This window comes from Theropithecus gelada, chromosome 6 (genome assembly GCF_003255815.1).
Source record: "Theropithecus gelada isolate Dixy chromosome 6, Tgel_1.0, whole genome shotgun sequence".
Taxonomy (NCBI): domain Eukaryota; kingdom Metazoa; phylum Chordata; class Mammalia; order Primates; family Cercopithecidae; genus Theropithecus; species Theropithecus gelada.
Genome location: NC_037673.1, coordinates 112383568 through 112398794, shown reverse-complemented (window position 1 = coordinate 112398794; position 15227 = coordinate 112383568). Strand labels below are relative to the sequence as shown.

General features: G+C 37.8%; 1 protein-coding gene across 1 annotated transcript; it reads right to left on the bottom strand.

The window, feature by feature from the left end:
- Positions 1 to 558: 558 nt before the first annotated feature.
- ARL14EPL (ADP ribosylation factor like GTPase 14 effector protein like) lies at positions 559 to 6156 on the bottom strand. Its single transcript, XM_025389307.1, has 3 exons — positions 6061 to 6156; positions 4020 to 4159; positions 559 to 1037 (listed from the first exon to the last, which is right to left on the bottom strand). Exons 1-3 carry the CDS (start codon positions 6154 to 6156, stop codon positions 815 to 817), a joined length of 459 nt encoding a protein of 152 aa, XP_025245092.1. The 3' UTR covers positions 559 to 814.
- Positions 6157 to 15227: the final 9071 nt, after the last annotated feature.

Here is a 15227-nt window from a genome sequence, read left to right as displayed (position 1 = left end):
AGCTGAATTCAATTTGTATAGCTCTGATAATGTATCAAAATTGAAAAGACCACATCATGTATCTAGTCAATTGCTTGTCAACAGACTCAATTAGCAAACATACAGAAAATCATTTTTGTATAACTTGTTTCCTCTCTATGAAAAAATCCTGAAATACTATTTCTGAAATCAAAAATATGTAAACTCCTGGCTTTTAGGATATTAAATTCCTGACTTCTCAATTTTACAAGTACAATACAAATTTTTAATGATTAAAAATACTACCAAGTATTACTCAATTTCACTTTTATGTTATTAAAACATGAACAATAAAAAATGACGCTATGGGTATACAGTGCAGTCACAGGTTTGTTTGTTTTTTTTAATTCAAATGTCAATTCTGATTTACAGCTAGTGATGTATAAGATTCTAAGGATAACTAGATATTATAAATTTAAGATTCTATGTTCCATGTAAGAAAAGCTCTCAGCCACAGAGTTTTGAAAATCTTAAAGCTACATTTTCTCAGATATCAGCAAAGAGGGAAGAGAGTTTTAATTTGAAGGCAGAGTAGAGATGAGGGTGCTGATGAGAAATGCTGATCCCTCCATTGTTACATTCTTCAGTTGTACGTTAAGGAACTTGAAACTTGTTGACACAGTTAAGAAGGTTACAGAATTATTGCCCATTCTACATTGTTCTGGGGCTTGACAGAACATGAGTCTTCAGTATGTTTTTTTCAATATTTCCCCCAAGCCCTAAAATTCACCCAAGAGAAAGAGGTTGACTTAAATGTATAAGAAGAAGAAACAAATCATTCCATATGCAAGAACACCTAGTCAGGAACATTAAATGGCAGCGTGCTGATGACCTCTCCAGACTCGGTGACGATGGCATCGTAAACCCACCGTCGGCTGCAGCGGCACTCGGGCCCACACTTGTTGGAGTTACACTTGGGGCATGGGTAGAAGCAGCCCAGGCAGTTCTTCTCTAGACAATCACACAGGTCAACATTATTACAGAGGAGCCTGCCACTTTTGTCGTACTTCCTCATTACTCTACAAAGGAAAAGCATGACATTAACATGACAGTGCAATCATCCTCAACATTGAGAATAAATGAGTGTACAATAAACATCATACACGTGACTATTTTACCCTGAGCCAGAACTCCAGAGATTACTAGAAACATTGCTACGCTGGACCAGAATTCCAGAGATTACCAGAAACACTCCAGAATATTCGATGGCAGTGACGTCATGGGAAATTCAGTCAATATGAGATCAAACAACTTCCAGTGCAGCCAGGCTTGTCATCTAGAGTAACACTTCATTTTTCTAGCATTGCTGGGAAATGCAGCGATCTACCTAAGAAAATTATGAGGAATACCGAACTAAAACTTCCTCCAACAAATTGCTCCAAAGTTTTCTTTAAAATATTACCATTCTTGATGGACTTTTCCCTAGCAAATTATTTTTTTTTTCTTAAAAGCACCATGCCAAATGCAACTACCACATTTTTGTTACCTAAAATTAGAACTGTCAGTTACTACACCATAATCATTTAAAGAAAGACAAGCACCTTTGCTAACAGTCTCCAAGTGCCATTTCTTCTGTTCCTTTCTGATTCTGCTTTTTACCCAGTGTGGAGGCAGAAAGGAGGTGATCAGGAATGGAGGATCATACATCATAAGCTCTGAGCAAAGGTGAGATGCTCTGTCCTAGAGGACAGTGCAGAGTCCAGACTTTCTCTGTCAGCCTCTACAACATGGCCAGGGACAAAGGACTTTCACAGGAATCCTACCACATTCTCAAACCCAACCATTTTGAAATAAATCCTTCAAAACTGAGTTGCTTCAAAACCTGAGAATAACAAAAATACCTCTGTATAACTTTTAGCCATTATTACCACTGGAGTCCAAATGACTGGTGGTCCCAAGCTAGTATGACAAAATTATAAATAATACTCCTGAACCCTTTGTCCCCAAGCAGGCACAATACCTCCACTCCTTCTATTCAGCTAAGTAATATCGTTCCATCCTCTTCCCTTTCCTAAGAATGCAGGGAAGGGAAGGGATTGATTAGTCATTATGTGTACTTGCTGCCTGATGATCACGCTTTAGCAAGAATGCCTTCTAATGAAGATTCACGTTTGAAGTGCTTTATTTGTGGAATGAAACTCTTCCTAAGCACCCCCCAGGAAATTTAGCAGAAGAGGATATTTTAAATCTATTATAAGAATGATGGAGTTGATGGCCTTGAAACTAACCTATAGCACAGGTCAGATTCTGTCCTCCCTTTGCCTTAACTCAAATACTCTCCTGTGTTGGTAAGGTTTTATGGTTTCCTGCCTATTTGATGCTTTTTTTTTTTTTTGGTAAAATCCTGAATTATACACATCAAAGCATGCAAAATATATACACTACATGCATAGATAAAGAAGAATAAAACAAACCGGTGTGCCCACTGTCCAGCTTAACAAAAGAGTGTTACAGCTGTGAAGTCCTCTTCATTCCCCACCCATTGCATCCCTCTACCCTCCCCTCAGAAAGGAACTGTACCTTGATGTTATAAAAGTCACTTCCTTGTTTTGCTTTTAGTTATGACACATATGTAGCTGTCCCTAAACATATTGTGATTTTTCTTTTGTAATTTTCTTTGTTATTCTGGTCATGAGCTGAGATTCTTCCATGATGGTACATGTAGCTGTTCAAATATTTTCACTTCTATATGTATTCCACTGTATAAATATACCACAAGTTATTTATCTTTTCAATTGTTGATGGACATTTGGATTATTAACAGTTTATTTTCTTTGCTATTTCAGTGATGCCATGAAACTTCTTAAACATATTTCCCTATACGTGTATTAGACTTTTTCCAGATATTAATATATACTCAGGAGTGAAGATGTTAGGTCATAAGGCACATAGGTAACACTAAGCTGTTTTTAAATAGTGGTTGTAGCGTTTTACACTTAATTTATATCCCATAGCTTCATCAGCTTTGATGTCGACAGACTAAATTCTGACTCCCTGGGGAGTATGGCACTTCTCTGCATGTGCTGATGAGGTTCTATATCCTGAATGTTTATTTGTTGTTTCTTCTATGAAATGCGTTTATCAGTTTATTAATTTTTCTATTAGGATATTTATAGTTTTCTTATTGACTTGTAAGATTCTTCATATATTTTGGATACTGATTTTTTATATTATAAATAACTTCTACTTTATGATGTGTCTTTCAGTGTTTTTATGGAGTTGTAATGGGCATATTAATTTTAATATAGTCAAATGTATCCTTTTCCTTTATAGTTTGCTTAGTTTATTATTATTAATTAATTAATTAATTTTTTTTGTGGAGATGCAGTCTTGCTCTGTCACCCAGGCTGGAGTGCAGTGGTGTGATCTCTGCTCACTGCAACCTCCGCCTCCTCTCAGGTTCAAGCGATTCTCCTGCCTCGGCCTCCCAAGTAGCTGGGATTACAGGCGCGTGCCACCATGCCCAGCTAATTTTTTGTATTTTTAGTAGAGATGGGGTTTCACCATGTTAGCCAGGATGGTCTGGATCTCCTGACCTAGTGATCCACCCACTTTGGCCTCCCAAGGTACTGGAATTACAGGCGTGAGACACCACGCCCAGCCAGTTTGCTTAGTTTATACTTAGGATGTGCTAACAATCATTGTACTTGATGAAAGTGCTGTGCCCATTTGATATCCCGAATTCATTCCCATGGTTATATTATTTATCCTTCTAATGATACATCTTCGTTACTTTTAAATCATCTTTCCTACTAAAGCCATTACTCTATTACAGGGCTATTGAAGCCTTTTTAAAAGAAATTGATTCCTAAATCGGGATTATAGTCTATTTTTCTGTTTCTTAAGGTTGCTAACGTCCAGACACATGGATACTATTGTATTTTAGAAGAGATATTTTTAAATAATAAATTATAAAAAGAGGGAACCTTTAATTGCTTTGTCAAGGAGAACTCATGCATTTCATAATCCCACAGACCACATATAATAAGTCAGAATCTTACTTGTATTTTGTAGAAAAATATTCATTCATCTTTGACATCCGGGCTTTCTTTTTCTGCTGCCTTGTTTCAGGATTAAAGTCTGCTACCTGTGGTCCAGGGTTTTGAAATGCCAAGCATTTTAACTGCCGCTCTATTTGTTGCTATTAAACAAATAAAATGTATTAGTAGTAAGAATCAGATAGTTTTAAGTTTTACTTTTCCCCAAAATGAACTTTCTGTAACTTTCACCATAATGGCATGAAAGTATATATGTTTTACACAAAGAAATAAACGGTTTAATCTAATTAAGTTTCAAAAGACGGTATAAATTTTCTCAAGTTGGGCCATTCTTTCTGAATAAAGAAATAGTATAACACTCATAAAATAAAATGTGAAAAACAATCAAGGGGAATAGACGAATTCTCTTTAAAACTGCAAAACGCCACTCAGCTTTCCAAATTTGATGAGGATGCACATCAGAACTAGCATTTGATGTGGGTAAGGACAAAGGAGTAGAGGCCCTTCCTCAGCTGTTAGCTAAAGAAGCCCATGTAGTGCCTCAAACCACAGTGAGAACCCAGAGTAGATCCAGCACTCCCCTTCAGTGCCCTGGGACGCATTTCGGAGCTACTCCCTACCCAGGACTGGCCTCCACGTGGGGCTCCCATTCAGAACTCAGCCACCTGAAGGACTGACTTTCAGTCAAAGCCAGATTGGAACAAGAGAAATATTGCTAGGATGACTTTCTAGGGCATAGGGGGACATTTTCAAAAGTCTCCGGAGTTTTTTTTTTTTTGAGATAGGGTCTTGCTCTGTCACCCAGGCTGGAGTGCTATGGCATGATCATGGCTCACTGCAGCCTCATTCCCCCCAGGCTGAAGTGATCCTCCCACCTCAGCCTCCCATGTGGGTGGGACTACAGGACGCACCATAATGCTTGGCTAATTTTTGTGTACATATGCAGTACAGATGGGGTTTCACCATGTTGCCCAGGCTGGCCTTGAATTCCTGGGCTTAAGGGATCTACCCTGGGCTCTCAAAGCGCTGGGATTACGGGTGTGAGCCACTGTAATTAGAAATTAAATGGGGCCTGAGCTGAAAGACAATTAGAAATTAAATGGGGCCTGAGCTGGAAGACAAACAACAAAATGCTTCAATTGAATTGTACTGATTACTTATTGTGAACATGTAGCACATGTCATCAGGGAAGAAAATGCTCTTTTGAAGGATTATAGAAGAAAATAATCTCGGAAGCACAAAAACATATAGGCTGACATATACATGAAATACTCCACCTGGAAACAAAAGGGAACATTTCAATATAGGAATTTCAATGTAACAAATTAGTAACAGAATGTCATGGGCTTTTCTGCAGTTTATTTAGTTTAACACCAGTCTAGTCAGTCTAAAATAATACAATGTTTCTTTTAAATGTCATCTTGGTATCTGTATATGGGTTTGTTTCATAAACTTAACCTTAAACTGTTCTGCATTAGGTATGGTTATGAAATATGTACAACTTAGTACCCATGGATCACTATTCCAAGTAGCACAGTAAGGTTAAGAATAGAGATGCAGGATCACCTGCCTGTGCTCAAGCCTTGGCTCTGCCACGTACTAGTGGTGGGCCTTGAGCAAATTCCTATGTCTCTAGGCCCCAGTTTCTCCCTTTGTAAAATGGAGTTAACAATAGTATGGTGTGAAAAGGATTAGATGAGTTAATACATACAGTTTTAGAGCCATAACATGACATAATAAGAACAAAATAAAGATTCATTAAATAAAACATTTGTATATATTCTCCACAAAAAGCAGAATTTTACTGTACAGAACACTGGGCTAAAAATCAGGGTACACAGGAGGTGGAGAGGAGATAGGTGAGGCGAGAGCAGCCCGCACTGAGCAGTGGGGTGGAGGGAAAGCTCTATCAGCCTGGGCAGCAGAGCTCCTCCCTGTGAAGCCCTGCCTGGGCCCACCTTCCCACCTACATCCATGGGCATCTCAGAGATCCTCGAGGCAGCACTCCCCAGTAGCATGGAATCATAACATCTGTGTGCCATACCAGTTGTTTCTGTCCAATTTGACAGTTCTTCTCAGGAAAACTATGATCTGTGTGTCCCTCTTGAATGGAATTGTTTTTCTCTGATTGTTCACTCATTTCTGATCACTAAAAAAGTAATTGGAAAAAATGAAACATATTAGTATCATCTATTCCCAGTAACTTTATCTGGTGATTCTTTTCTACTCTCCCTCCACGTCTCACTTTTTTCAAAGTCAGACTCCATCTGTACTCCCAGCACCTTTTCTCCCACTCACTGTGAAACCTTGCATCTGACTCCCCCAGACCACTCTACTGCGGCTCTCCTCTGCCAGGGGTTCCAGGAGAAAAATCAACTGTACATTTGACAGTCCTTAGCATCATAAACCTCTCTGAAGCAGGATTAAGAAGACTCTGAGTTTTTAGAACTCCATTCTTCCTTCTTTACACACACTCTTGAAAGAAAAGGTATGATACGTTAATGCCATACATACCCAGTAATGTTGTGAAAAGCTCATCCACTCCCATGGTTTCAGCTGACACCTCTTCATATATCATTCCCACAGTGACTCCCCAAAGCCTTGACCTCCTTATTCAACTGATAAATTTCTAACGCAACTTGTGCTAAATGGTAATCAGTTTTTCATAAAACCCCACTGCTAAAATGCCTGTAACTTCTTCTAAATTACTTCAGTAGTATATATACAGGGTGTGTGTGTGTGTGTGTGTGTGAGAGAGAGAGAGAGAGAGAGAGATGGAGCCCACACAAGATGCTAATCATGAGTGACAGCCCAGGGGTGGTCTGCAATGTTCTATCAGAAGAGACCACTCTCCAGAGGAAGCTTCCACAAGCCCTGCTATTTTCCCTGACTCTCATGTACTACCAATGCTGACTACAGGGTACCATTTCTACCAAAGGAACTGAAGAGTTACGTGTTACCATGTTGGCTTGACTCATTGAGCAGCACCTCCAATTGCCGACCAATTGGAAATTCCATTTCTATCAATGGGAAATCTCCAAACTGCTCTCGACAGTGACTGGACTAATTTACATTCTCACCAACAGTGTGTAAGTATGCACCATGGAATACTATGCAGCCATAAAAAGACCTAAATCATCTCTTTTGGGCGACATGGATACAGTTGGAAGCCGTTATCTGAAGTGAACTAACACGGAAAAAGAAAACCAAATACTGCATGTTCTTTCTTATGTGGGAGCTAAACCCTGGCTACACATGGACAGAAAGATGGTAACAATAGACACTGGGGGCTACTGGGATGGGGGGAAATGGGTTGAAAAACTACCTATTGGGTACAATGCTCATTACCTAGGTGCATTATCCCCCGTAACAAACCTGCATATGTACTCCCTGTGTCTAAAATAAAACTTGAAAGTAAAGAAATACAATATTCACATTTTTTTTAAAAATCACCTTTTTATTTCTCCTTATAAAATTCAAACAGTCGTTCTCAGGAAAAGTAAATAACAGCTATTTTAAAATGCATCTATTCATTAATAGAATTCATAAGCAGATATATATATTCACATATATATGTATATATGAAATAAACACATTGAAGCCTCAATGGTTAATTTAATTTTGTTTATCTTGACTTTTCAGTCTTTGCATTTGCTGCCATAATTTCTACTGCCATTATTTTGGAGAATTTTAATTTACTTTTTTGTGCATGTTACATAAATACTTAGGGCTGTGAAAAAACGTAATTTATAATAACTATTATTTCTAATTGGAAAATACAGTGCCATAAAGACTTACATGTGGTGTTTTATAGCGCTGCTGGAGTTTCTTACTGCCCTCTCATAGCCAACTTATATTTCTTTTATGGTCCTTCAAACTATTTGTTGGCTTAACATATTATGAATGAAAGAAAGGACACATTTAAAAGATGGCAAGGAAGGCAAGGAGAGCAAGGGCTGAAAAACTACCTATTTGGTACTTAGCTCTTTACCAAGATAATGAGTTCCATCATAATCCAAACCTCAGTGTCATGCAATATACTTCTGTAACAAACCTGCACAGGTACTTCCTGATTCTAAAATAAAAGTTGAAAAGGAAAGAAAAATTAATTAATTAAATTTAATTAATTACACTTTGTCTACATCAGTTTCTACTTTGATATCCTCACATGCAATGTCAGACCTGATCAGCCAAACATTCCTATGAAGAATTTTTCAACTTGTAGAAGATAAAAATCATATGGAGTTGTTTCAAAAATCACCAATTTTCTTCTGAATCTCAGACCTACTGCAGTTGTAATTTGCAGGAAAGAATCTGGTATTCTGCATAATTAATAAGTTCTCTAGATGAACCTTATCATTAGGCAATTAAAGGAAATACTAGGGTAGGAAAAATAGGTGTAATTTTCTCCATGCAGTCTGATGGTAAAACTACTGTCCATATAGATGGTCCCTGACTGAAGATGGTTTGACTTAGAACTTTTTGACTTTATGATGGTGTGAAAGCATGCTCCTTGATTTGCCGTGGGCTATGTCCAAATAAACCCATAGTAAATTGAAAATATCATATGCCAAAAATGCACTTTCTACTTAAAAATATTTTCAGTTTATCAGTACGTAACCTGACCATAAATAGAGAAACACTGTATTATCTCCCCATCCCCGACACCATAATTCATTTAATACATTCCAGTCCTGCGAGTATTCCAAAATCAGGAATCTCTTTATCTCATTCTTATTAAAATACTTCAATGACTCCTCTCTGCCAATAATATCCCACCCCTCTGGTATATCAGTGAAGGTTCATCATAGCTGTCTCTAAACTTTATAGGCTCATATTCTGTCATACCTACACTTGGACCAAAGCTACCTGATCCCATTACTCCCATTGACCTCCCAATTCTTACCTAACTAAATCTTTCAATTTTAAGCTCTGCTTCTGCTCCATCCTCTAAGAAGACCTTTCCGATTCACAAAGATCCTTTTCTTTCTTGGGCTGTTTGGAACTTGTTCAATAAAATTCCCAGAAAGGGGTCCCAAATCCTCTAGATTCCTCATGTAGCAAATTTTCCTCCTCATGGGAATAGATGTGACCATTAGACTACGAGCATCTTTGCAAACAAGAACTTTTCCTGCAAATATATTAGATAGACTTAACTGGGAGAAAGTGAATATCTTATGATGCCTGATGTACCATTGTTTAAATCTTTAGTGAACTGTAGGCCTCTACAAGCAAGTTAGGAGCAAAACTTGCTTCTGTGTATTCCAAATAAAGCAAAAGGAAATTACAATAAAATTTCACTGGGGACTGAAATTGTCATTGGATTTTATTACAAGCTCAAAATATCTGTCCCAGGAAAAGTAGTAAAAAGCTTCAGAACGCACCCCTCTCCACACCCCCCCACCAACTTTTCTCTCACTGGGTATGCCCAAAGCAGGGATTCCTAACCAGAGAATGCAGGGGGTTCTTGAACTTGAATGAGTAAAAAGTACATACTCGTTTTCACTAATTTCTAACTGAAATTCTTCTGTTTCCTTCTATTATAATGTAACCAACAAACCACAGCAGTGTTAGCAGTACCTGTGACATTGTCGAGTATGAAAACAGATTTTCATAACCCACTAGAGTTGCCATAGATGTCAAAGTTTTACTTATGTTCACCACTTCTTCAAGATAATAGCAGCTCTTAGACATGCTACTAGATCGTGTTTGATGTGTTAACAATTGGGCACATATATTACTGTCACAATATTTTGATAAGCATATTTCAGTATAATTGGTTTCCTTTCTTAACTTACAGGTTTTATATTATACAATTAAAAATAACATTCTGAGAAATGGTCCATAGATATCACTGTCTGCCAAAGGGATCTGCGATACAAAAATAAGATTAAGAACTGCCAAAAGGCAGGGAGAACCTACTGCCACCATCTCCACTGATGATGGTGATGAGAAACAACAGTTCCCAGCTCAGGATCATTCAAACTATAGAAGATGCTCATCTTCAAGCAGGGCCACATGTACGCCAAGCTATTGCATTTGATGGGGATACAAAAAGTATGAAATCGGGTTAATAAACTGATTTGTCCTGACATTATGTCAGATTGCCTATGAAAGAGCCATAAAGTGTTCTAATACAAGGAGAAGAGGCTCCCCCAAGCATCAGACTCCTAGACTTTTAACACAGACTGCTAGAACAGAGGTGGTCAAAGTGTGCTCTGAAGATGGGGCAACTGTTTAGTACCAGTATGGGGAAAGAAAAGAGGCTTGGGTCAGAATAGAAATCAACCACTTCATTACGCATGTTGGGTAGTGTTGGGGTTTTAAAAACAATCTGTCAAAATGAAGGCTTCAGAAATAGCCTCAGAAGCAAAACTTTCTCTCTATCTTAGGCCCTCTTCTCTCTCAGTCCCATTCTCTTTTGAGTCTGGCCATAGAAACTAGAATCCCTCTTCCCCAAGGTGGGTTAGAGAAACCAGCACCCCTTTTCTCCAAGGCCAGTCATAAAACCTTAAAGTATTACTCTGTCTTTCCCTCCACCTCATCTGTGTAAAAACTGACCATAAAGAAATCATTAATATCTGACCCACCTTGTTTGACTGTAGGTCATAAGACCCATTCCAGAGAGGGTCCTGCCTTATACCCAGAAGGAAGGAACACGTGCTCAGAGGGGCCGGGGAGAATGTAGAGATGGGACTTGCTGGGTTTCCCCACTCGGTCTATTAGCATTAGATCATACATTTTTGTCCAATCATAGTTTTATACAGCTGTCCATACCTTGTTGAACCTAAGCAGTACAATTTTCTGTATTTTACAGCTGAGGAAACCAAGGCTCAGAAAGATCATCTGAGTCACAAAGATACTAACAGGCTGCATGAGTTTGGATCTCAGATTTAGGTGACCCCCAACACTATGCCCTTTTAAGAATGAAACACTTCTCCAAGGTTTATTTTATTGGTGATTACCATCTCTACACAGAAGCCTGGGGAAGGAATAGTAAAGGATGCACTATAAATAATCTCAAGTTTTCCTCCTTCAGCTCTTCTTCAGTAACACGACACTCAAAGCGTATACTAGGAAAGAAAAGCCCCCTGTTTAGGGCGTATGAGCCACATCTGACTTCAGGATTGGATTCTGAAGAAAGTCACTATATTAGTCTTCTCAGGCTGCTATAACAAATATCACAGACTGAGTGGCTTAAACAACAGACATTTATTTCTCATAGCTTTAGAGGCTGGGATGTCCAAGATCAAGGTGCCAACTGAGTCAGCTTTTGGTCAGGCTCTTTCTGGCTTGCAGAGTGCCTGCTTCTTGCTAAGTCCTCACAAGGCCTTTTCTTGGTATGCACACGGAGAAAGAGAGGCTGTTTTCCTCTTCTTACAAGACCAGCAATTCTATCAGATTAGGTCCACACCCTAGGACCTCATTTAAACTTAATTACCTCCCAAAGGCCCTATCTCTAAATATAGTCATGCTGGAATTCAGGCTTCAATTATGAATTTGGAGAGGACACAGTGAAGTCAATAGCAGTCATATACAGATGAAATTACCCTTGAAAATCCCTTCAGAAAATGCTACATTGAAATAGCCCAACAAAGCCAGGCATTTCTTTAGCACTGGAACAGATTATCATTCCTTAGGGTCAGCATCAGATGAAGCAGCTGGCTTATACATAGGAGCTATGATGGCTGAATTATCCATGATGGATACATGATGTTTACTTTTAAGCCTCAGAATCCCACACCCTGGCAAGGTGCTCATCCTGTGGAGGCCTCAGGAACCACATCCCTTGAGGGAATGGCACAGGTCCACACCTCTATCTTCACACTAACTCTGAGGCACAGGTCACTGAGAGGAACTCTAGGCAAAATGACTCATACGTTTATCGCTTCCATTTATGTTTAGGATGCCGTGGCAGGCAGAGTTGAATTTACGTCAGTTGATTGTGTCTTGCATGGGATAGAATGAATAATTTTCCATCATTACCCCTATGGACACTAGCAAATTATCAAAGAAAGAAAAGTTCCATTTAAATTCTAGCCTAAAAGTTGGTCTCTGTTCTTACTCATAGCAGATAATGTCACTTATTCAGGGACACTATCTGTAAGATATCTCTTGGAATATATTTGGAAGTGAAAGATACACACACATATATACAAGACAAGAGAGTCAAGCTATTTTAATCTCATTCGGTCTCTAGTCTGAGTTCCTATACTTGCTAAATGTATGGGTCACTGAGATAATTGACAGATGAGTCAATATCACCAGGGGCATATCTGGTAAAGAGAAAGGATACCTGTGCAGGTGGTCAATTAAGTCATTCCCTTGCTGCCCTCTCCAAGCTGTTTCAGTTGTTTTCAAAACCACAAGACAATAACCTCTAAAAAATCTCCACTGCCATTTGTCTTTTAGAATTAAAAGTAACTTTGATTTAAGCCTTTGAGAGCATTGTTAGATAATCAATATTAACACTCTAGAAGCAACTGTATCTACAATATCCACAGATTACTAGAGATACGTTTGTAGTTGTATTTTCCTACACACACACACACACACGCACACATACTTCTGTGGCTCAATATGAAATAATGTGAAAACACATACAGTATATTTAAAATAATTTGAAAGTGCACTCAGCAGAGAATTTCATCATCTGTGGAACACAACACCACCAAATAGTTGCTATTGCTAATGCCACAAACGCTACAGTCTGGCATCACTTTAAAACCAACTCCCTTAAACGGCTTGTCTGGGTCACTGACAGATCAGCATCTAAAAGGGCCTCTCTACTACACCTTATTTGTACCATGGATCTCTTGAATTATACATTCAAATTATTTCCTGCAATTTTAAAGTTTGTAAAAAACCAACCCTGTCTGTTTACCCTCCTCCACTAATGGAGAGTGGAAAAGGATGAAAACTCTTCTATGAGACCAGAATACTGTGCTACTTTCAGCATTATCCTGGTAAATATATTCAGCATTTTCCTGATAAACATCCTTCAAAAGCACTCATCTCAAATATTTAAGTGTGGCGGTTCTTTCTTCCAAATCCCAATGGCCCTATTATGCTCATTTCTTAGTTTTTATTTTTATTTTCATTTACACTGCAATAAAGGAACTCCAATTGTCTTTCACTCTTAAGTATAACACATTAATATAGCAATATATATTCAGAATCTATGTAATGTGGCTTGTTTTACCTCTTCCTTCTCTACCAGCCTCAGAGGGCATCGGGTTTAGGATGCATCATTTGTAAAGGTGCACCTTTCAAATGATGAAGTTTCACAGTTCTATTACTTCCTGCTTCTTAATGTGAGTTGCCTCGTGAAGATGAACTAGTAGGGTGGTAAAGAGAAAGAACACATACCTTTAAGTTGGATGAAAAAGGAGGAAAGAATACTGGAAAGAAAGGAAAACTGTACTGCCTTCTTTCCTTTGTTTTGCTGAGAAACCATGGAACCCTCAAGGGAAAATGAGAAGGTCTCAAAGGTGCTTCTACAGTTTAATCCTGTATAATAATGGCTGGGATGAGGGGAGGTAGAAAATGAAGGAGGGGATGGATGTAAATTTAACTCACTCTTCCACCATGACTCTATTCTAAAATCATATGAAATCGGATTATGAGAGTTCACCTTCTCTCCCATCTTCCGTTCACAATAACCAGTTAATCTAGAGTTAAGTTTTTACTCTACTGTTCAGTCTCATATCTCAACTTCAAAAGTTTAACTAATATTAATACCAAATTGTCCCCTTTGCTATTTTGTACTTCAGTGCAAATAGCACTAATAGCACTACACACACACACACATATATATATACACACACATATATAATGTTTTTCTTAAATGTTAAAGCCATTTAAGAAAAAGCTGTTTTCCCAAGAGAAAACTAAACCATGTTTATAAACTGTGTCTAAGACATATACTAATCTCTAAATTGCCACCCTCTAAACATTGTCCTCTGCCACCTGGATTTGGATATTATGTTGTGAGTCATTAAAACCCACTTCACTGGCAGGCTAATACTTGCTCTGTTCACTTGTGAATTATAGGGTAAAAACTGCCATTTCATTACTAATTACTTTTACTGCAAAGAACAAGGAAAGGAAACAAAGTCTTCAATTATAAGAGTTTGCAACCCATCTGGCAATGATGCAAAAATCCTAAGGTAGTTCCAGAATAAATATACTTGACCTGAACTTTTATGTATTAAGCCACTGCTTATGTATTAAGCCTTTGCTATATTTTGAGATTACACAGCAAATTTTGCATAATTAAAAATGTGTTCCATCTTGCCAGTTCCAGAGTGATAAAATTCAAAGCTGGTAAAAATCCTACCAGACTTTTCCACAGTCAATCATTTCCTACAAAATAAATTCTTTGGACAATGTTTGACTTTGCTTTTAGACAATTAGCAGGAGAAGGGGGTCTTAGCTAATGTACTAAAGTAGCACTGAAATACAGCAAACACATCAAGGGCCGAGGGCAAAGACAGCAACACTCTTAAAACTAGACAGAGGAAAATTTTCTAACAGATAAGGTTTGTAACCAACCAAGAAAAGTCCCAACTTAAAGTTTTTTTAAAATTAAAGTGCCAGGAAATAACAGTGCACCACGGCACTGAACATTACTTCCTTTTATTTTTCTAATTTAAGTGAGAAAATAAGTCATACAAAATAATTATCCTGTACTATTTACAAGTTTCTCAAGCAAAACTTAATATAGTTTTTGAAATAATGGTTTAACTGATAAATCTTCAGGAGAACTTTATCTCACTTTTTAAAAGATAATTTCCTTTTAAAAGACTGAAGAGTATTTTTCAAAGGTAATAATACCTCATTAAATTTGCAAGTCCAGAAATTATTGAACTTCTGACATGATTTTTGCTATAAAATTATATTTTTTCATCTTCAGATATTCTCAGGTTTCTTAGAGAATAAGTTGAATGTAATGTAAAATTGGTTGCTTTTTCAAATGAAGGATTCACATACTAAAACACTCCTCAGTTTACCCTTTACTTCTCAGAAAGTAAAATCTTCACGCTTATGAGTTGTGAGTGGTATTATCAGGTTGGTGGTACAAAGGTGATTGCAGTTTTTGCCGTTACTTTCAACGGCAAAATTGCAATTACTTTTGCCCCAAACTAAATTTATTTTACCAGTTTTTAGCTGTCTATATATTAATTTGGAATATACTCTGTACTTAAAAGT